The sequence below is a fragment of the Carcharodon carcharias genome, chromosome 2, assembly GCF_017639515.1.
Source record: "Carcharodon carcharias isolate sCarCar2 chromosome 2, sCarCar2.pri, whole genome shotgun sequence".
Classification (NCBI taxonomy): Eukaryota; Metazoa; Chordata; class Chondrichthyes; order Lamniformes; family Lamnidae; genus Carcharodon; species Carcharodon carcharias.
In genome coordinates, this window is record NC_054468.1 from 218933583 (window position 1) to 218958025 (window position 24443).

The 24443-nt window shown below is 45.9% G+C and overlaps 1 protein-coding gene across 1 annotated transcript in view; it reads right to left on the reverse strand.

The window, feature by feature from the left end:
- LOC121288797 (inactive phospholipase D5-like) overlaps positions 1-24443 on the reverse strand; it is a 112431-nt gene that overhangs the window by 83534 nt on the left and 4454 nt on the right. Inside the window, exon 2 of the mRNA XM_041207528.1 lies at positions 2485-2627. Within this exon, the coding sequence (XP_041063462.1) occupies positions 2485-2627 (143 nt within the window). The remainder of the gene's footprint in view (positions 1-2484; positions 2628-24443) is intronic.

The following is a 24443-nucleotide window of genomic DNA, read 5'->3' on the forward strand; positions in this document are numbered from 1 at the left end:
AGTGCAAGATGAAAAGATTCAACAAAATGTCTCTTTGTTCAGCAATGTAGTTTGATTTAATCAGCCAATTCTTGGGGTTTACAGTCTATATACAATGGCACTGGCACTGAAATTTATACACAATGTTGCTCAGCTGTGTGATAGATAAAATATCTTTTTAGACTTCGGCAGGATCATGTTAATGGAAAGTACCACTTGCGTAGCCACTGCACAGTAGCAGCGAGAAACGGCTTGCTTAACCAGTTGGCCAGTTCAATTGTTGAGATACTTAGCCTTTCCAGGGTAGAAATACCTACTGTTGGAGTGGGTCACAGAATCACATCTAATTTTGAATGTCAACAGAGTTCCTACCTCAAACGCTAACCCTAGGAGTGAGTTCTAGGGGGAGATGATGACGTAGTGGTAATGTCACTGGCCAAGTAATCCAGAGACCCAGGTTAACGTTCTGGCGACATGGGTTCAGATCCCACATCAGCAACTCGAGGAGTTTGAATTCAATTAAATCTGGAACTGAAAGTTAGTTTAATACCATTACTGGAACTGCCATTAATTGTCGTAAAAACTCATCTGGTTCCCTAATGTCCTTCAGGGAAGGAAATCTACTGTCCTTACCTGATCTGCCCTCGATGTGATTCCAGGCCCACAGCCATGTGGTTGACTCCTAACTGCCCTCTGAAATGGCTGAACAATCCATTCAGTTCAAGGGCAATTAAGGATGGGCAACAAATGCTAGCCCTGCCAGCAAAGCCCACATCCTATGGAAGAATAATCTACTGCCTCGCGACTGGCATCAAGAAGTATGTTCTGTCCTCTCTTCTTAATCTTTAAGATCTAATTTGTATCTATGGCCCCCTGTTCTTAACATCTCAATTACTAAAAACAATGGGCTACCCAGGAGCAGGTGGGAAAGCTCAAGGTGGACAGCCTGACCCCACCGTCCCCCACCCCCCCCCCCCCCCCCCCCCACCCACCCCCCACCACCACCCCCCTCACCCCCCGCCCAATTATGTTAGGGGCAGGGAAGGTCACAGGTCATCAGCCTTACAACCTGGAGGCCAATTGAGCCCTTAAGAGGCTATTGGCAGGCAGAGGTGGGGGTGGGGTAGCCTGGGCCCCTTTGGCAACACTCCTCCTCCTCCCACCCTTTGCTAAAAGAACCCACCGTGTCCTCCACAGCTCCAATCTAATTCTCGCCAGGCCTCCTTGACTACCCTGACGAACCCGCCCCACCCACCTCTCCTGGGGTCTCCAACGATGATACTGGTCAGGGGGCTGCTGCAATCCTGCCAGTGGCCACCTCTCCCAGTGGCACTGCTGGGACTGAAGAGCTGCCAACCCTCTGATTTGCCAGCCGCTCTTAGAGTGGTCTCTTTGTCTTTAAAGGTGTGGAAGCCCGGACGGCAAGCAGTTACCTGCCAGATGGGTGTTTGGTTCTGGCGGGGCTCCCAGAACTGGCCACGATGTGGTTGCCACCAGCTTTCCGGCTGGTGGACGCGACCCGTGCCACGACCGTTAAACTCAGCCCTGCGTACTTCCATCTATCCCCTGCGTACTTCCATCTATCCCCTGCGTACTTCCATCTATCATGTCCCATTCCTTCATCATATCAAGCACCCTATTCTATTCATACCATTGAAGTTACGTGTGTCTGGAGTGTCTGGTTGGCACAGAACAATCATATTTTAACAAGTTGTTGAATGTTATTGTTGACATTTACACAAGACAAAGTTTAAAAATCAATGGAATCAAAAGACAGATAAGCAAGCACAAGGAAACATTTCATTACTAAAATGTCACATCCTAGCTGGCCAAATAGGCCACGACCAGTTGGCAAAAGCTGAATGCAATCCAAACTTGCATCAATAGCAGAGGAGAAAGGGTGGAACACACTGCATCACTGCTGACTCTGTGGCTACACTTTCCTGCACAGAGCGGTGCTGAGCCTTTTGGCCGTAAACCTTCCAGTTTTAAATTCCAACTCAAGCTGTATTATCAAATTATGGTTATGGCAACCTTAGTAGGGCTGTGAAACAAAAACAGGATTACTTGGAAAAACTCAGCAGGTCTGGCAGTATCGGCGGAGAAGAAAAATGTTGACGTTTCGAGTCCTCATGACCCTTCAACAGAACTGAGAAAAATTAGGAGAGGGGTGAAATATAAGCAGTTTTTTGTTTTTATCTTAGTAGGGCTGTGATTGTTCTCAACATGCATGGGTGTGGAGGATGAGAAATGAACAGGTGTCCTGCTTATGATCACTGACCCATGTCCTGAGCCGTAGAGGGTACAGGCAGGCTCGACTGTGATACTTCCCATAAACAGAAGCGTGTCACTTGGAGAAAGTACATGAACGTCTGGAACCAAACCTGATGTATGGAGCCATATTGGTGATGCAATTCTGCGCTTTCAAGGGAAGAAGGGAAAAGATGAGAAGGAAATTTAGAGGCAATGTATTGATGCAAGCGCCTCAAGCAAACTCATTCTTACCGGCAATCCCTGTTGCAGTTATCCTCTGTAATGTCTTCTGTGTCACTGCTGCTGCCTGGAATGTCCACAGCTGAAAATATTAGTGCAACAGAGATGGCGAAACAACACACCAGGGCAAAGCCTACGATGCACTTCTGCTGTGACTAAGGTGGAGAAAACAAAACAGAGTTGTATGAATATTGGCTCAGTTAGAGCAAAGTAAAGAACAACTTAAGGATTTTTTTTATCGTTGTTATGGCACAGCCAATGGTAAATGCTGAGTTGTTCAAATCCCAAAGGGAAACTTGAAACAACTGCCAGAACTTGTTTTGCAATTTGTATAAATTCTGAGATGCATACCTTGAATTCAGTATTAATAAGACCACCTAGTCTTATAGGTTTTCTACAAAACTAGATTAAACATTTATTAAGAAAAATGAGTTTTAAGCACACACATAGATCTACAAATTACTACTATGATAACTTCTAAATCCCTTACTTAATCTGGCTCCCAGTTACTCTTTTGTTAAAGCAACAGTAAAACACATAGATTTTAAAAGACCCAGCAAAGGTGGCACACAACGCCCTGAGCCAGGCGAGTTCAAGTGAGCTTCCTTAACTTCAATTCTTTGTAGACAGCAGCTTGAGGCGTAGATGCTGAAGGCTTTTCACACCTGTTAGATCTTAAAAATGCCCACCCTTACACACAACCTTTGCTCCTTTATACATATTTTCCCCTTTGAATGTAAATTCACATTGTTTCACTATGTTTTTGGACTTTACCTTTATGGTAATAAAAATCACTCATAGTACTAAATTTTACCAGTACTCTTTGGGAAAAATAAACACACTGTTTCTAAACTTCACCTGGCTAGGTGACACATTTCAATTCTCCTTTGAAAACAATATAGTCTGGTTTATTTTAAAATGCAAATGTCCATTTACACCTTGCATTCTAAACTTCCCCCATATTTACTATGTTTACATCAAAGCCTTCAGACCAGCTGCCTTTAATCCAATTAGTCTCTCACACACATCAACACACACAGATGCCACTATTTTACAATAAACCTCAATAACATTATTAGAATTATATATTCCTGACAACCGTTAAAAGAAAAGAAAGCAAGGAATGAGAGGAGGCCATTTGTCCCATCAATCCGGCTCCTTATAAAAGCCATGTACACATTTACCCCACCTATTTAATCTTACAAAAGGAGGCACTGCATAAATAAACCAAAGTGAATCAAGCATATTGATTTTCTTATTGCCACTAATCAGCCCTGTCTTTCCACAGATCCCATTTCCACAGTCCCAAAAACAAGCCTATTCAATGGGTTAGCAACAATTTGCCTTTGTATAGCACCTTTAACAAGGGAAAAGAGACCAAGACACCTCTTGATCATCTTCAATTCTATAGCGTTTGGAGTTTGTTAGAGACGTGGGCATTTTATGCGGGTGATTAGTGTTCATCAAGATGTTAAAACCAGTTAAAAATCAATTAAATGTAACTTTATTTTCTGATTGCTGTTTGTACCGACTTTGTAAAGAGCCATTTATGGAAGGCTCAGTCCAGGAACCAGAAACTCAACCCCTCTCCCACAATTCTTTCAGCTGCTGCTGCAAAAAAGTACCATCTGCTACAGGGCAAATCTTGGAAGCACAGTCTCTAATTCTTCCATAACAAAGCACAATAATTCAAGCAGTAAGTGTCAGAAGTAGTATTGAACTACACGCATCATACAGGCAGATCCTCAGCTCAATTGCCAGTTTTAACTGATTTCGGCCCAGGCAGCAGTAGTGATGGTACAACTGGCCTTGGTGTCTCTCGGGAATAAATGGGGACAGTAGGGTAATGAGGGGAAAATCAACCAGAGTTCCTACCATTAATAAAAATATACAGGAACCACTGCTGAAAAACTGTGGCTATCTACATTAAACAAGCTAAAGCATCAAGTAGCAGCAGACCCAGGCTTTGCTGTATTGCCTCCCCCGGCCCATTCCAATGGTCTTTCATTTATTATTACATCATTCAAGTTTGAGGGTTGAGTCTATGCTTTCAGCAGGTAGCAGTAGTCGAAGGGGGAAAATGGCGGGAAATCATGGGCACACAGCCACTCAATGAAGTTAAAACTTCCCAGAATGGAAGTGCCTCTCTATGTTGGGAAAGAGTTCTATATCAGAAATTATCACTGAAATCACCGAGCAAAGAGCTAACCTCGATTGAATCGGTGTAGCTCCCTACACATTCATTCATTGCCTTGTAATCAACGGCTCATGTGCCATCTTGCAATGTGCTCTCCTGACTACTCAGCATCTATCTGTCACTGAGCATCACCCACTGACTGCCTTCAGTTTTATTAAAAGCAAACCCACAGATTGTACAGCGCCAGCTAGGAATGTAAGACATATCAAAATCTAAAAAGTGTATAAATGTATATCTTTCGTTAAGCTCACAAATATTTGAAGAAATCAAATCATATAATGCACACGATGATTAGTATTTGACCATTAGGCATTTAACAGGTACATTTCTAGTTCCCTTTTTTTAACTTTACCATGCCTTGCTCACGCACTCAAAGAAAATTCAGGAAATATCGATATTTGCTGAAAAAGACATGTCCAAGCTTTTCATCTTGCACCCATCAGGAAAGGTACATGAATGCCAAATTTCAAAGGGAGCAACAATCGACACTGCATGAGAAAAGGGTGCTGACTGGTTGGTAGGACGACTCTGATTGGTTGAAGCATTGCCATGGAGAATGCACCATAGAACTATTATTCCCTACACTTTTGGTTTAACTTTTTAAAAAAATTACGATGTCTGGACATGTTCCTTTTGCCTGCAGAGGACAGGTCCCTGTGTATGAATATATGCAGCTTCTAGCAAGCATAAGTGAGCCACGCTCAACTAGTGTCTCTTTTTGATAAATGCCCTCATGATTCTCCAAGAAATAGACATTAGCTGATTACTAAAAGTTTCATGAATGTGTTCATTCCATCAAACCTGTTCCAGTTTAACAGCCCTTCTTTTTGCTGTTATTAAACACTGAACAGTAATTTTTGTCATGTCAGACAACAAGAGTAGAGAAAGATCAGAGAAAAAGAAACTCTCTTTCAAACAATTATGTAGCCTGCAATGGACAGCACATTCTGATGCCGTTGGACAATGAGCTTTATTCAGAATCCCTCAAGAACTACTTCTTAAGAGTAATGGAACTCGAAAGCATCCTTCAATCCTTTTAAAGTAAACTGTCCCACACTTTGCAGACCTTGCTCCTCGCATTTCAGAGTTAAATCCAACCAATGATTGATATTCTTCCATTGGCAAATAACAACAGTGCAAGTGGATCATTTACGCTATCCCAGAGATTTTCTTGTGCCCATTAATTCGAATAGAACATACAGATATGAAGAGTTCCTTCCTTCCAGGCAAAATAATTCTCAAAGCACTGTGTGTTATAGGAATCTAGGAGGGCAACTCACTTGTCAGGGGTCTTCTTTCATGTCATTTTTCACCCACTCTCGTCATTCCTTTAATCGGGTATACTCATACCTGTCAAGAACGATTATTGGTTCTTTCCAAAAATGGAACTAGAGATGTCAAAACTATTTTAGATAGCTACATTGAAACCCAATCTGAAAAACAGAAACTCTACAGAGACAATAAGGTGTTTGCAGAATTATCATTCAATGTAACTATCGCTGCACACACTGATTGAAGTGCTACGTTGGCCACAATTCACAATTATGAAATATGCGTGTGTCTGACAAAAGCATCAATGATTTCCCTATAAATGGTGGACAGTGAAAATCTCCCCTTTTAGGAGTCACAATAAAGTGCTGACATTGGCAAATGGCGAAATCGCAAATGGTGAACATGCTTTACAATGGGAGTCAATTAGATAGGTTCCAGCAATGCAAGGGAAACATTGATTTGTGCACTGCTGGCCACAACAGCCCTGCTATCAATTTCTCATTTTCAATCCCATACCGATATTTTTGTACCTGTATGCCTGTGCATAATAGCAATCTACTCAGCACAGAATGAGCCACCTTTGCAACTGTGGCACCTCAATTTCACCTGTGTGTAAGGAGGCACAAATCCTTTGAGTCTGGTAAGATGTGTTACTTTTAAGACATCTTGCTTTTTTTAAATTCATTAATGGGTGCAGGAATCACTGACCACCAGTATTTATTGCCCACCCATCCCTAATTGCCCTTGTTCAGGAGGCATTTAAAAGTCAACCACATTGCTGTGGATCTGGAGTCACATGTAGGCCAGACCAGGTAAAGACATTAGTGAACCAGAAGGGTTTTTGCGACACTCGGCAATGGTTTCAGACTCTTAATTCAAGATTTTTATTGACTTCAAATTTCACCATGTGCCGTGGTGGGTTTCGATCCCCGGTCTGGAATGATTGTCCAGTGGTAATACCACTATGCCACTGCCTCCTTTGTGTCTTCAGCAAGAAAGGGAAAAATTTAAACCTCTAACTTTAGGAACAGTGACAGTCTGTTGTCAGACTAGCTTGCTTAGCATTTAAAGTGTGCCTTTAATCCAAGTTGAATTAAAAACGAAGCAAGTCCTGCCCATTTCAAGTGGGGCATGTTGATTAAAATTGAGCCCCATGAGTAAAGAATTTAAGGCAACTATGAGACTACAAGGGCAATTTTTATTTCCAGTGTAAATCAGGTTTAAAACCGCAGATAAGTGAACAGTCGGGCCTGCAATGGGCAACCTGGTGTACAAAGGCTTTAGCGTGGGTAAATTAATATGCAAAGACAGAACTTTACTGTAACAAAAACAAAAATATCTGGAAAAGCTCAACAGGTCTGACAGCATCTGTGGAGAGGAACACAGTTAACCTTTTGAGTCCGTATGACTCTTCATCAGAACTAAGGAAAACTAGAAATGAGGTAAGGTATAAGCTGGTTGAGGCGGGGTTGGACAGGTGGAGCTGGATAGAGGGCCAGTGATAGGCGGAGGCAAAGAAGAGATTGCCAAAGATGTCATAGACAAAAGGACAAAGGGGTGTTGATGGTGGTGATATTAGCTAAGGAATGTGCTAATGGTGACATTAAGGGTAGAAAGCAGGATGAGCAAGTGACAGACGACCCTAGTGGTGGTGGAGTTGGGGGAAGGGATTGAAACAGGCTAAAAGGTGGGGATGAAACAATGGATGGAACTTTACTGTATGTTCCTCCATGAGATGGGATTTTAGCACATTAGTTGATGCACTATTTTATTGCAGTCTTGTACCTGTTTATTGTAAATGTGCTCTGTTAAAGTAGTTTGGAAGAGAATTCATCATAAACATTTAACCAGTGTGCTAAAAATAACACAGAGTAAGGTAAACCCAATAGAATAATAACTTTGCATTGCTCCACAATGACACACAGTTTGGTGGAGTCTCGTACCAAACTACGTCCCAGGTTTGTTCCCCAGTCTGTGTTCGTGTTCATTGAGGCTCTACCATTGAGGCTTTATAAAAACAAATCCTTCCTGGGATGTGGATGCTGCTGGCAAGACTGGCATTTATTGCATATTCCTAATTGCTCTGAGACGCTAGTAGTTGGCTTTCTTTAATTGTAGCAATTTGAAATAAGCGAGTACCTTTTGCTAGGCCACTTCAGAGAAAGTTCACCAATTGATGTGGGACTGGAGTTCCATCTAAGCCAGACCAGGTAAGGCTGACGGGTTTCCTTCCCTAAATGAACATTAGCAAATGGTTGGGATTACACAATAAATGGGAATATACTAAGAGGGGTAGATGAAGTGAGAGATCTTGGCGTACATGTACGCAGGTCCCTGAAGGCAGCAGTTCAAGTAGACAAAGTTGTAAAGAAGGCATATGAAATGCTCTCCTTCATTGGCAGAGGTATAGAATATAAAAGTAAGGAATAATGTTGGAATTGTATAAAACACTGGTGAGGCCACAACTGGAATATTGTGCGCAGTTCTGGCCACCACATTACAGGAAGGACGTAATAGCTCTGGAGAGAGTGCAGAGGAGGTTTACAAGAATGTTGCCAGGGTTAGAAAAGTATAGCTACGAGGAGAGATTGGATAGATTGGGGTTATTTTCCTTAGAACAAAGAAGGCTGAGAGGTGACTTGATTGAGGTGTACAAAATTTTGAGGGGAATAGATAAAATGGACAGGATAAAATTGTTTCCCTTGGTGGAGAATTCTAGAACCAGGGGACATAGATTCAAGATAAGTGGCAGAAGGTGTAGAGGGCACATGAGGAAGAATTTTTTTTATGCAGAGGGTAGTGGGTGCCTGGAATTCGCTGCCCAAGTTGGTGGTAGAGGCAGAAACTCTAAATTCTTTTAAAAAGTACCTGGATCTGCACCTTAAGTCCTATAAGCTGCAGGACAATAGGCCAGGTGCAGGAAGGTGGGATTAGAAAGGACACCTGGGTGTCCTTGGGCTGGCATGGACAAGATGGGCTGAATGGCTTCCCTCTGTGGTGTAACTTTTCTATGGTTCTAAGGTGGTTGCAAACTACCCTTTTAAAACACTGCAGCCTGAGTGCCCTGGGTACTCCCAGGGATATTAAGTAGGCAGTTCCAGGATTTTGACCAAGCAATAATGAAGGACCAGAGATACCTTCTCAATTCAGGATGGTGTGTAGTTTGGAAGGCAACTTGCAGATGGTGGCGTTTCCGTGTACCTGCTGCCCTTGTCCTTTGAGGCAACAAAGGGCACAGGTTTGGAAGATGCTGTCAAAGGCTTGACGAATGCATCTTGTAGATGGTACACACTGCAGCCAGTGTGTGCCAGTGATGGAGGAAGTGAATATTTAGGTTGGTGGATGGGGTTCCAATCAAGTGGCTGCTTTGTCTTGGATGGTGCCGAGCTTCTTCAGTGCTATTGGCATCGCATTCCTCCAAGCTAGTGGAGAGTATTCCATCAAACTCTTACTCTGTGCTTTGTAGATGGTGGAAAATGTTTGGGGAATCAAGAGGTGAGTCACATGCTGCAGAATTCCTTGTAGCTACAGTATTTATGTGGTTGGTCCAGTTAAGTTTCTGGTCAACGGAAAGGCCCAGGATTTTGATAGTGGGGGATTCAGTGATGGTAACGCTGTTAAATGTTAAGGGGCGATGGTTAGATTCTCTTTTGTTGGAGATGATCACTACTGGCACTTGTGTGGCATGAATGTTATTTGCCACGTATGAGCCCAAGCCTGAATATTGTCCAGGTTTACTAAATGCGGACCTGAACTATTTCATTGTCTGAGGAGTTGCAAATTCAACTGCACATTGTTCACTGATGACCTTGTGAATAAGGAAAGGTCATTGATGACGCAGCTGAAGATGGTTGGGCCTAGGGTATGACCCCGTGGGACTCCTGCAGTGATGTCCTGGGGCTGAGATGACTGACCTCCAACCATCACAACTATATTTCTCTGTGCTAGATATAACTCAAACAAGTGTTTTCCCCATGATTTCCATTGACTCCAATTTTGCTGGGGCTCTTTGATGCTTGGTCAAATGTTGCCTTGGTGTCGAGGGTGGTCATTCTCAGTCTCACCTCTGGATTTCAGCTCTTTTGGGCCAAGACTGTAATGAGGTCTGGAACCAAGCGGCCCTGCCGGAACCCAAACTGAGCATCAGAGAGCAGGTTACTGCTGTGCAAGTGCCACTCAACAGCACTGTCAATAATACCTGCCAGCACTTTACCAATGATTGAGAGTAGACTGATGTAGCAGTAACTGACCCTAATTGGGGTTTGTCCTGTCATTGTGGACAGGACACACCTGGGCAATATTCCACATTGTCAGGTAGATGCCAGTGTTACAGCTGTACTGGACCAGCTGAGTCAGAGGTGTAGCTAGTTCTAGAGCACAAGTGCTACAGTGGGGATGTTGTCAGGAGAAATAGGTTGAAGAAAACTCACTTTGAATTGGATTGTTCAGGGTATCCTGTTTCTTTACCTGGGTCTTTTAAAACCTGTGTGTCTTACTGTTGCCTTAACAAAAGTGTAACTGGGAGTCAGATTAATTAGGGGATTTAGAAGTTATCATCGTAGTAATCTGTAGAAGTAAGCCTTCACTGTATCCGGTATGCTCAGCCATATATGTCCTCTGACCTCCTGCTCCCCTCCATTTTTTTAACTGAAATACTGATTACTCAACTTCTCTTACAGGTTGATACTCTTAATGGTTCCCTTGTTCAGGTACCATCCCCACCCTTGCCCCTTTCAAAGCTGCCTTCATCACTCCTCTCCTCAAAGAACCTACCCTTGACCTCTCTGCACCTGCATAATACTGCCCCTTCTCCAACATCTGCTTCCTCTACAAAATCCTTTAACGTGTTGTCATTTTCCAAATTTGTGTCTGTTCTGGCACAGCTGATGGTAAATGCTGAGTTGCTCAAATCTCAAAGGGAAACTTGAAACAACTGCCACAACTTGTTTTGCAATTTGTATAAATTTCGAGATGCGTGCCTTGAATTCAGCAGTAATAAAACCACCAAGTCTTACAGGTTTCTTACCAAACTAAATAAAACCTTTATTAATAGAAGAAATGATTTAGAAATATATATAGATCTACAAATTACAACTATGATAACTTCTAAATCCCCTAGTTAATCTAACTCCCAGTTACACTTTTGTTAAGGCAACAGTAAGACACAAAGTGAGTTACCTTAACTTCAGTTCTTTGCAGACAGCAGCTTGAGGCTTATATGCTGAAGGTGTTTCACACTTGTTACATCTTAGGATGCCTGCCTTTACACACAGCCTTCTCTCCTTAATACATTTTTTCCCCTTTGAATGCAATTCCCATTGTTTCACTATGTCTTTGGACTTTACCTCTCTGATCATAAAAATTTATCATAGAACCAATTTTACCAGCAATCTTTAGGGAAAATAAACACACTGGGCTGAATTTTGCATTTGTCGGGCGGGCAGGCCCGACCAAATCAGGGGGGGGAGGGGAGCCAATCCCCGCCGCCGAAATGGGCCTTAATTGGCCCACCCAGCGCGTTTCAGTCTCCTGTGTTCATCGGGAAAATTAAATCGGTGGCGGACGTGTTCAGACCACTGGTTCCAATGTATAAACAACGGCCAGGCAGCCCCCTTTAGGCTGTCGATTATGGCCAGCGACCAGGTACCACAAGAGGTGAGGGCAGAGGAGGAGATGGGGGGCAGGCTGCAGGGTAGGCCAGCGGGGGGTCCACTGTGCCCCTCGGTTCTCCGATGCCTGCCTTGCTGTCCTCTTCCAAGAGATGTCCAGCCATCGGGAGGTGTTGTTTCCGGAGGATGGGAGGAGGGGGGCCCCCCACGTGACCAGGCAGGCGTGGCAGGAGGTGGCAGAGGCTGTTAGCTCTCGAGATGCTGTGCGGTGCACAGGAACACAGTGCCACAAGCGCTTTAATGATTTGTTGCGCTCTGGAAGGGTGAGCACCATGTCAGCCTTCGCCATTTTACCCAGCAGGTAGCCTCAGCCTTTGAGACCACCCCCCCCCCCCCCCCGCCTCATGTCTTAGTGCTGTTACTGCATTGGGCAGTTGGCGCATGCTGGGTGGGCAGACAGATAGTGACCATGTTTACATCAGCCTTAGTGGTTGAGGAGAAGATGGGTTCTCCCCGCAGCATATGTTGGTGTTTGTCGCATTTGAGTAGTCTGGGGGCAACCTGCAGGGGAGGCAGCTAGACACATACTCAGAACTCCAACACATGTCTTATTGATGGTGATGAGATGGTGGAAACGGAGCCTCAAGGTGTCGTGGCCAAGAGCCATCTGCTGGCCTCAGCGCCATACCTAGTTGCGCCTCCTTGCCATGGGCACTAAGACCCGTGTGTTATTCAAAGTGAGGATGCTGAATGTGTCCAAGGTGGCCATTGGAGGAGGGGGTTGGGAGCAGCCATACTATCTTCTGGGGACTGATCCCCAGTAGTGTGGACAGGAGCCGCTGAAGGCCTCAGATGGTTGGGATGCGGTGTGCACGTGCAGAGTACATGAGTGATCAGCCCCAATAAATGCTCTTCTCTGTTTTGCAGGCATAAACTGAGAGCAATATCCCGGAGTGTCAGCGGACTGGTGGTGGGCACGCCGTGCTGCAGCACCTCACCATGTATGAGGAGCAGGTCATGGAGCTGGGGAAGAGGCAGGCGACCAGGTTGGCAGGTGTCGGCGAGGCTGGGGTGCAGCAGCCAGGTATTTGAGGGCCACAGTCCCATCCACTCTGTCTCCCCACCATCCAAAACACTGATGATTACTGCAATTGTTAATGCTGCAACACTGCTCATTCACAGACTGATACAGTCAGATGCACGGATCATACACAAAGGTTCCGCGGCCCCTTGAGGATGCGCGTCTCTAGCGCCTTCCAAAGTCGCCTTATTCCATTTGTGACCACTATCCCCATGGCCTAACATGCCATGGCATCGCTGCTGCACATCCAAAGACTTATTGCATCTTAGGAGGGTTTGTACCTCCACCACCCTTTCAGCCAGTGGGTCCCACATTACTCTGTCCAGAGTACCTCACCTGTCAACCTCATGGCACTCAACTTAAATAAATGCCACCACGTTAGTCATCCCTGCCCCAAGGGGAAATGTTGCCTTCTGTCCACCCGTTCTATGCTCCTCCTAATGGTATGAAGGTCAATAATGTGACCTGTCAATATCCTGTGCTCCACAGCAAATGTCACAAGTGTCTGCAATGTTTCCTCATAACTCCAACTCTCCAGGCCAGCATGCATCCAGGTCAGGAATCTCTGCACTCTCCCCACTCCAATGACATCCCTCCCATGAAGTGCAGGTCACAACTGAATGCAGAAGCGTAGATGTGGCCTCGACAGTGTTTTCTGCACTTGCAACATGACCTCCCTTTTCCTACATTCTATTCCTCGGCTAATAAAGGCAAGTCTGGCTTCGACCTTGTTAAACGCCTTACGTTCCTGTTCTGCTACCTTATCGGGCCTGCCCAGCAAGGTCCCTGTAATCGTCGTGACTTCCCACGGTCCTACCATTACTCATGTATTCCCGTACCTTGCTAGTCTTGCCCAAGTGCTTAACTGCACACTTATCCACATAACATTCCATGTGGCATTCCTTAAACCATCTGACCAGCCTGTCTGTATGCGCGTGTAACGTTTCGGTCTCCTCTAGATAATTTACCACCCCACCAATGTTCGTCTCCTTAGGCTCTTGAAGGGTGAGCGACTTATGAGGCTGGGGTGGGGGGGAAGGGATGAAAGGTGTTACTGACTGAACGCTAACTGATGCACTGTCCTTGTTATTAATTTCAGCATCATTACTGCATGGCCACCAGGAACAAGTCCAGAGCCCCCCTCCACACCTGAGAGCCAACACTTGCAACTTGTGTCACATCCTTTCAGCGAGCCAGGCACCAACGCAGTGACAAACACTTCAGTGGGGATTATGACGTCGGCTAGGGTCCCGGGGCACATTGGAGAGGGCACTTCACAATCGCTGGAGGAGATGGTACGGACAGAGAGTGCCGATGGCACCAGCAGCCGAAGGACTGCAGGGGACCAAGCATATGCTGAGTGATGATGTGGCTCTGGAGATGTCAGCCAAGCAGCAGCTGCAGGGCAAGCGGCAGGGTGCGGGGGAGCATCTGCCAGGGTTGCATGAGGGTCTCTTGGTCTCTGTGGTGGAGAAATCCAGGCAGAGTGTCAGTGATGGCATGAACCTCAGGTCAGAGCTTCAGGCTTCCTCCATTGAGAGATTCGCGACTCTCATGGAGAGGGGCTTCCAGCAGATTGAGAATCTTCTGATTGGGTTACGCTCTGACCTGCAAGCCCTCACAGCGCTAATGCTAAGGTGGTCATTCGCAATGTGGAAGATGTTATGGGCACCAAGTGTCTCAGTTCAGTGCCCATTCATCTGCGGTGAGCAGGGAGGTCCAATGTGACCTTAGGTTGGCGCAGCAGCTGCCTGTCATCGCTGCGAATTCCTCTCAGGGCGCTCCGGATGAGGGCAGCAGCTCCTCCGCCCCTCTGCCAGTGACCATTGCACCCGTTGAGGCTGCGACAACTGGGCAGGTGCCAGTTCTGGAACTGGTCACTCCCTCCCAGGCACAGCCAGCACAGGCGCAATGGGCCAGAGGACGGCCGCCAAGGTCATCGAGGCCAATAGGACAGCAGAATCTGCACGCTCTCTCACAAGCCACTCTGAGCGATGGGGCGGCACCAGCAAATGTAAGCATAAGGCACATTAGGCACTCCATGGGTTTGTCACTGGTGATTTTGTGTTGGCCCTAGATTAGGGAATATATCATTATGTACGTCTGAGTGACATTTGTGCTTTATTTTGGTGGGAATAAAGTCCAGTTTTCTGACCATGTCTGAGGGTGTTTCCTTTATGCTGCATTTGTACGTTTCACAGACATCTCATGAGTGTTTGAGTAGACATTGATGTTTCTGCACTAAGCCCTTAGTTGCAGCTGACAAGGTGGAAGATGTAGCACCCAAGTGCTATGTGTGGAAGCGCCAGGCAATGCTAGTCCTGCTGATCCATGTGTGTGGAGCTAGCTGAAGTTTTGCTGGATTAAAGTGTCCCGGATGTCCCTGCCTCCTTGGTGTAGTAGCGGGTCAGCGTGCTGCCCCTCATCATTGCCCTGTGCTTCCTCATCCTCTGAGCCACTGCTGGATTCATCATGCGCAGCCGCATCCACTGCATCAAGATCTTCATCATCAAATACATCCCCCCTTTCCAGCGCAAGATTGTGCAGAGCGCAGCATGCTACCACTATCAAAGAGACGCGATCTGGGGGGTACTGGAATGCGCCCCCTGAGCGGTCCAGGCAACGGAAGCGCATCTTGAGAAGACCGATGGCTCTCTCCACCACAGCCCTTCTGGTGCCATGGCTCCTATTGTAGCGCTCCTCAGCTTCTGTTCTTGGGTGGCGGAGAGGCGTCATGAGCCACCTTCGGAGGGGATAGCCCTTATCACCCACCAGTCAACCATCCAGCTGAGACGGAGCACTAAAGAGCACCTGCACCTGGGAGTATCTGAGCTGCTTGGGTACCTTGCACAGACTTGCAAAATCTGCATCCTGTGATCACACACTAACTGCACGTTCATGGAGTGGAAGCCCTTCCTGTTGACGAAGGCACCAAGCTCACCTGCTGGCGCCACGATGGCCACATGTGTGCAGCCTATAGCACCCTGGACGCGGGGAAGCCAGCAATCACCGCAAAGCCTCTGGCTCGCTGTGTCTGACTTGCCTGGTCGCAGCAGAAGTGGATGAAGGTCAATGCCCGTCTGAACATGCTTGACACAAGTGTGGACAGCTGATTGGGAGACACCGCAAAGATCACCCACCAAGCCCTGGAAGGAGCCAGATGCATAGAAGTGGAGGGCAACTGTGACCTTCAGAGCCGCTGGCATGGGGTGTCCACCCGCACAGTTAGGGGAGATCTCAGGGCCAATCATCTGACAGGTACAGTTGACTGTCCCCCTTGACAGCCGGAACCTCCTTCGGCACTGCACCTCAGTCATACTGAGGTAGCTGCTTCACCGCCTGAATACCCTGGCAGCAGGATAGTGGCTTCTTCTGCGGCCCCTTCCACCTTGGACAACCTCTTGGGCCTGCGGCTCTGGTGCCTGCGCCTGGCCTCCCAAAGGTGGCTCCCCTGGAGGCTGATTGTCCACTCCTGGCCCCCTCCTTATTCTATCCCTCCCTTCCTCCTCGGAGTAGCTGCCTCCAGTGGAGATGTCAGAATCCATACCCAGGCTAAATGAGAGCCTCCAGAAAGCTGCAGGCCCGATAAAGATTACTGTCTGCAGACAGCTGAGCTGAAGCTTCAAAGCACAGAGAAAGCTATCGGAAACCGATCTGAACTGCTAACAATCACAGAGGCAAGTTTAAAACACTTTCTGCATTAAATACTTCAGAAAAAACATTAACAACCCCTCTGAGACCCACATACCCCGCATTTGGATGAGGTTTGTGCGCTGAGGCGAAGATCGCTTCAATTGCTGAGTTAAGGGCCTTAACAAGGCTTTTAATTAATGGCGGGCGCGCGTCACACTTCATAGCGCCCGCCCACCTAAATATCGCGATGCTGCGTGCTGACGTCTGGACACTCGCGCGACATTTTAAGCGCTGGTGTGAGGGTTCCACTACCCACACGTCAGCCGTAAAATTCTGCCCACAGCTTCTGAGCTTCGCTCGGCTTGGTGACACATTTCACCCCTCCTTTGAAAACAAGCTATTCTGGTTTATTTAAAAATGCAAGTGTTCTTTTACACCTTACATCTACCTGCTTAACATTTCAAACCTGGCTTATCTTCTGACACATCGAAGCCTTCAGACCAGCTGCCTTTAATCCAATTAAGTCACACACACATGACTTTTTTTTTACAGTAAATTCCAATAACGTTATTATATCTTCCTGAAAATGCCGATTTTTTTCCACAATTTTATATTCAAATTCCTCTAATCAGATTTCTGGCTTGACCACAGTATTGAGATAGCCCTTGTTAACGTCGCAAATTAGGTTCTTTGGACGATGACCATGAAAAGCTATTCCTCCTCGTCCTTCTTGACCTGTCTGCAGCTTTTGATGCAGGTGCTCATATTGTTTCCCTCCAATGCCTCTCCTCCAGGTGAGTGGAACGTCCCTATAACGTGGTCCCATTCTTACTTTTCTATAATCGTAGTCACCGAATGGGGAGGGGGGTGCTGGTCAGGGGCATAGTGGTAATGTCACTCGACTAATAATCCAGAATCCCAGGCTAATGCTCTTGGGACACAGGTTGAAATCTCACCATGGCAGCAGGTGGAATTTAATTTCAATTAATACATCAAGAATTAAAAGCTAGCCTCAGTAATGGGGACCATGAAACCACTGTCGATTGTCGTAAAAACCCATCTGCTTCACTAATGTCCTTCAGGGAAGGAAATCTGCCCTCCTTACCTGTTCTGGCCTACATGTGACTTCAGACCCACTGCAATGTGGTTCACTCTTAAATGCCCTCTGAAACTCATTTGTATCAAACTGCTACAAAGCAACCCGTACCATCAAGAAGGCCAAGGACAGCAGAAGCATGGGAACACCATCACCTGCAAGTTCCCCTCCAGGCCACACACCATTTCACTGTTCCTTCACTATCACTGGGTCAAAATCCTGGAACTCCCTTCCTAAGGGCACTGTGGGTGTTCCAAAACAATGGACTGCAGCAGTTCAAGGCACCTCACCACCACCCTCTCAATGGCAATTAGGGATGGGAAATAAATGCTGGCCTTGCCATCAATGCTCACATCCTGTGAACAAATAGCTGTCCTTCTCACTCTCATTGTTACCTCTAGAGTTCATCAAAGATCTTCTTTGGCCCCTATCCCTTTCTCATTTACATTCTACTCCACATCGAGAATATCTGAAAACACATCAGTTTCCACATATATGCCGACACCACTTTGCTCTATCTCACCACCAACTCTTGGACTCCTCCACTGCCTCAGTGCGGTCAGACTGCTTGTCTGACCTCCAATATTAGAGGAGTAGAAATTTCCTCCAACTAAATATCAGGAAAACCGAAACCACTGGGGAGCCAGTGGGTAGCGAACCTCCTTTTGGCTCAGAAACACCCGGTCCGTGTCTCACCCCAGGACTTGATGGCAATGGAAGGTGCATTTATAACATGGCCAAACAGGTTGGTTATCAATCTGTAATTCCTTCCAATATGCCTATGGCTAGCAGTAAGAGCGGGAGAATCTCCTGGTCAGCCATGCTTGCTGTGAAGTGGTGCCCCTCAAGCTATAGGTTCCAGGCAACAGGTTCCAGGAAAAACTAGCTCCGGAAATAGACATAAGCATGTGCTTTGGCTGCCTCATGTGTCACTAGACATGGAAAGCTTCTAAGTCTAAGAAGCAACTGGACTGAATTTTCCAGTCTCATGGAGGTGGATTAGGAAGTGGAACTGGGAGCAAGATTGGAAGAGCACGTGCGTCAGCCATCTGATGCATTCCTGCCTCTGTGGAATTTTGCTGGATGTAATTAGCAGAATAGATAAGGGAGAACCAGTGGATGTGGTGTATTTGGATTTTCAGAAAGCTTTTGATAAGGTCCCACGTAAGAGGTTAGTGTGCAAAATTAAAGCACATGGGATTGGGGGTAATATATTGGCATGGATTGAGAATTGATTAGCAGGTAAGGAACAGAGAGTAGGAATAAGTGGGTCTTTTTCGGAGCGGCAGGCGGTGACTAGTGGGGTGCCACAGGGATCAGTGCTTGGGCCCCAGCTATTCACAATATATATCAATGATTTGGATGAGGGAACCAAACGTAATATTTCCAAGTTTGCTGATGACACAAAACTAGGTGGGAATGTGAGCAATGAGGAGGATGTTAAGAGGCTGCAAGGTGATTCAGACAAATTGAAGGAGTGGGCAAATACATGGCAGATGCAGTATAAACATGGATAAGTGTGAAATTATCCTCTTTGGTTGGAAAACAGGAAAAACAGGAATGGCAGAGTATTATTTAAATGGTGATAGATTGGGAAATGCTGATGTACAAAGTGACCTGGGTATCGTTGTACATCAATCACTGAAAATGAGCATGCAGGTGCAGCAAGCAGGTAAGAAGGCAAATGGTATATTGGCCTTCACTGCAAGAGGACTCAAGTACAGGAGTAAGGATGTCTTACTTCAGCTGTACAGGGCCTTGGTGAGACCACACCTGGAGCATTGTGCGCAGTTTTGGTCTCCTTACCTAAGAAAGGATATACTTGTCATAGGGGGAGTGCAGCGAAGGTTCACCAGACTGATTCCTGGGATGGCAGGATTGTCGTATGAGGAGAAACTGGGCCAACCATGCCTGTATTCACTGGAATTTATAAGAATGAGAGGAGATCTCATCGAAACGTATAAAATTCTGACAAGGCTGGACAGACTGGATGAAGGGATGATGTTTCCTCTGGCTGGGAGGGGTGGGGGGGTCTAGAACAAGGGGTTACAATTGCAGGATACAGGGTAGGCCATTTAGCACTGAGATTAGGAGAAACTTCCTCACTCAGGGGGTGGTGAACCTGAGGAATTCTCTATGACAGAAGGCTGTGGAGGCCAAGTCACTGAATATAGATGAAGAAGGAAATAGATTTCTAGACCTTAAAGGCATCAAGGGGTATGGGGAGAGAGCCGGAGTATGGTGTTGAGATAGAGGATCAGCCGTGATCATATTGAAACACGGAACAGGCTCAAAGGGCCAAATGACCTATTCCTGCTTCTATTTTCTATGTTTCTATGAAATGAATGTGGCAGAGACTATCTAGTCAGCAGTGGCATGTAGCCAATTAGGCCCATTCTTCGGCCAATTGTGGGAGGGATGCCACCACTGCCAGGATCCTCACAACGGTGAAAGGGTTCCCGCTTAGGCCGCAGCCAATCATTTAACTTGAGGCAACACCCTGAGGGCAGGCCCAGGACACCACGGCCCCCCTCCATCAGCCCAGCATGGACTCACTGGGATGCAATGGTCACAGATATGGATGGATCCCCCTCCACACTGATCACCCTGACAGCTGTGATTATAAGGAATTTTTAACTTATATAAGAAAGCACCTCCATTTTGAGGCACCCTCATGGTCTCCTGCCTGTCTCAGCAGCGCACACCTCTCACGGTGGAGCTGCCACTTGGACCTTGCTCTGGGCTCTTCCATTGGCTCTCCCACTTCACTGGTCTGCCCACTGTCCTTAATCAGATGAAGTTTTCAGCAGCAACTTCTCAACTGACTGTTGCCGGGAAGATGGCGAGTCACATCCTGCCATAGCCACTGCCAGGACCCAGACCTGGAATTGAAGCCAGCATCAGAATCGCAACGCAACCAGGAAAATCCTGTCCCATCTTGTGTTCCATTCCCTGCCCACCATTTCCATTTCTAGGAACTGCCCTAAGGTGAGTAATACTATTTTCAATCTTGGTGCTCTATATGACCTTGAATTGAGTCGATGACGGCACTCCTGTACCATCACCAGGACTGCCTATTTCCATCTCCCTAACACTTGACTCTGACCTTCCCAAAGCTCATCTGCTGCTGAAACCATCATCCATATTTTTATTACCACTAGACTTGACTTCTATGTGCTCCTTACTGGCTTCCCATCCTCCACCATACCTAAATCTGTGTTCATTCAAAAAACTCTGCTATTCCCGTATCTCAGCCTGCTCCAAATCTCAATCCCGAATCACTCCTGTGCTTGTTGGATTTCATGGTCACTGTTCAAAAACACCTCAACTTTAAATCCTCATCCTCATTTTCAAATCCCACCATGTCCTGGCCTCTCTCTATCTATGTAGCTACCACCAGCCCTACATGCTTTTGTGATCTTTGTGCTCCTCCAATCCTGGCCTACTCAAGTATCCCTGATTTTAATTGCTCCACCAAGCTTTCAAATGTATGACCCTAAATTCTGGATATCTGTCCCTAAACCTCTCTTCTCTTAAAGATGCCCCTAAAGAATGTACCTCTTTGATCAAGCTTTTGGTCATCTTTCCCGATTTCTCCTTCTATGGCTCAGGTGACAAAAAATATCAAAAATATTTTTAAAATTGATGTTGCTCTCATTAATTGCCTTGGAATGTTTTACATTTATATAGCACCTTTAACATGGTAAGTTGTTGTTATTTCCCCCCCTCGTGTTGGTTCTGTCACCACTTGCCACAAGCCTAGTCTGTAGCCAGTGCTGCTACTGAACCATTCTTGGTGTTGGACATTCTGTGCCCTTGGTACTCTGTGTTTCTTCAAAATGGTATTCAATATGGAGGAGCACTGTTTCAGCTGAGGAGGGTGGTAGGTGCTAATCGGCAGGAAGTTTCCTTGCCTATTTGACCTGATGCCATGAGATTCATGGGGTCTAGAGTCAACATTGATGACTCCCAGGGCCACTCCCATCCGATTGGTATACCATGGTGCTGCCACCTCTGGCGAGTCTATCTTGTCCCACCAGACATACCCAGGGATAGTGATGGAGTCTAGGACATTGGCTAAAAGGTATGATTCTGTATGACTATATTAGGCTGCTGCTTTCTAGTCTATGGGACATTTCTCCAAATTTTGGCAAAAATCCTCAGGTATTAGTGAGGAGAACTTTACAGGGTTGACTGGGCACGTCTGGTAACTATGCTGATGCATTTTTATGCTTTTTGTAGCAGATTGGTACAACAATGGCTTGCCAAGATATTTTAAAGGATAGTTAAGATTCAACCACATTGCTGTGGGTCTGGTGTTACATCCAGCACGTTACATCTTTCCTAAAAGACATAAGTGAACAAGATGAGTTTTTACAAGACTCCAGTTGTTTCGCCATCACCTGAGTTGGTTTTTATTTCATTGACAGAATTTAAATTCCCCAGTTACCATGGTGGGATTTGAACTCATGTCTGGATCATTAGCCTCTGGATTACTGGTCCTGTAACATAACCGGTATGCTACTTTATCCATAATTATCAGATTGTGATCTCATTGCTGTTTGCGGGACCTTGAACACAAATTTGGCTGCACTGTTGCTTGAGATGGGCTGCTCCCAGCTCTCAAAAATAAGTCAAATATGGTACACAGCAAACAATGGACAATAGAGGTCAGAGATTTCATCCCATAAATTGAGAATGGATGAGGTGCTCCCAGAATATAATCACATTGTGTCTAATTAAGAATGCCTGCTTGTGTTCAGTTTGGAGACTGTGAAAGTCAAATAATCTCTTTATTTAGTCCTGAAGCTGCCAGTAAATGAGACTTGTGAATCTCAGCTTCAGATTGTAATACTAACATACCAACCTCTTTTGCTACGAATGCTGGACTTTACAAGGCAATTATGTTTGAAAATATCTTCTTTCACTGAATATAAAATTGGCAATTCCAGAAGCATCCCAGCTCAGAGACAGGCCTATGTGGTCTGGTTGCCAGGGGTGAAACGCAAGCAGAAACCTACTGAAATCGAACGACAGTTTTCACACCTGACCACAGTGGGAAGAATTTTCGGGTCAGCGAGGGCGGGGCCAGCTTGCCGATGCATAAGATGACACGCGGTGACGTCAGGCGTGCATTCCGACGTCACCACGCGTCATTTAGATTGTTAGTTCAGCAGGCATGCAGCCGAGTCGGCTGTGCACCTGCCAAAATGTCAAAGGCCTATTAAGGCCATTAAGAAAGTAATTAAAGCTGTTAAGAATGCTGCCCGTCCAACCTTAAGGTTTGCAGGCAGGCGAAGAGCCCAGGCGGCCTTCACATTTTTCATGAAACCTCATCCACGGGTGGGATGAGGTTTGATGAAAGGTTTATTAATGAAAAATTTTTGAAAAAATTAATGGACATGTCCCAGCTTATGTGACAGTTTCTCGTGAGGGGGCATGTCCTTAAATTTTTTTTTTAACCTTTCTTCAATGTTTCATAAGCGAAAGTAATGTCCCTAAGGCACCTCTGTGCCTCAGGGAGATTTCTGCGCTCTTTTGCACACATGCATGAAAGAGTGTAGGCCCCGACTCAGGGAATCCGCCTCCACCCCCCCACCCCCACCCCGCACAGGGAGCGCACAGTGCTTCTGGGTGTGCATCACGCTGGGCAGGCCTTAATTGGCCTGCCCACGTAAAATGGCGGCACTGATCGGGTTCTCGCCTGACCCTCACAACCCCCACACCCCCCCCTCGAAGGGGGTAAATTTCTGCCCAGTAACTCATAGTAAAGGGACAGCTGCTTTGGGAGATACAGGGAGAGTGAATAAGCAACTACTACTGTGTGGAGGAACAAAGCAGCTACTGTTGTGGGGAAGCAGCATCTTTGTAAGAGTTTGTTTTCTCTCCAAAAGGAAGGGCCCAGAGCAGATGGGCCTTCTAGAGATTTAAGGAGTTGCCGAGCTGGGCCTTGTTGTTAGAAGTCAGATCTGAAAGACTCAGAAATAATTGTAGGGGAATCATTTTACCAACATCTACTAACAGATATATTAAAAGCCTAAAAATACCACCACACTTGTCTAAGAACAGCAAAAGGGACTGCTTATGCCCCCTCATGACAAACTGTCACATGAGCTTGGACATGTCCATTGATTTTTTCAAAAATTTTTAATTAATAAACCTTTCATCAAACCTCATCCCGCCCGTGGATGAGGTTTCATGAAAAATGTGAAGTCCGCCTGGGCTCTTCGCCTGCCTGCAAACCTCAAGGTTGGACGGGCAGCATTCTTAACAGCTTTAATTACTTTCTTAACGGCCTTAATAGGCCTTTGACAGTTTGGCAGGCGCACAGCCGACTCGGCTGCGTGCCTGCCGAACTGACAATCCTAACCGACATCACCGCCTGTCATTTTACACATCGGCAAGCTGGCCCCACCCCCGCCAACCCAAAAATTCTTCCCACTGTGGTCACGTGTGAAAACTGTCATTCGATTTCAGTGGGTTTCTGCTTGAGTTTCACCCCATGGCAACCAGACCACATAGGCCTGTCTCTGAGCTGGGATGCTTCTGGAATTGCCAATTTTATATTAAGTGAAAGAAGACATTTTCAAACATAATCACACCAGGCCGAGTGGAAGGACACTGGTAGCTTTGACCTAGCATGGCAGAGAGAAGTGAGCCTGCTGGAGAGTGGGAGAAACACTGGACTTGTCCTTGTAATGTTACATATCTGCTACAAATGCTGTGCACAACAAAATGGAATTGTAATACGTATCTTGATTGAGTCAGTTAGTTAATGCAAAAGCACCTTTTCTTTAGTTGCCTGTTAATTAATGTTTGACTAAGTTGATTTTAGCTTGTTTGTTACAGTAAAAGTTTTAGAATGTGCAATCTTATTCTTCGGTTATTTCCATTGGTTGTTTTGGAAATTCATTTCGTTTTTAAAAAGTTATTTGTTTCTACAGGGATCATAACACTTTGTGTGTTTAAGTTTAATTTTTCTGCTACCAACCACCTACTTAAACCCCTCTCCTCTACAACTCATTGCTGTTTGTGGGAGTTTGCTGAATGCATATTGGCTGCCATGTTTCTTACATTACAACC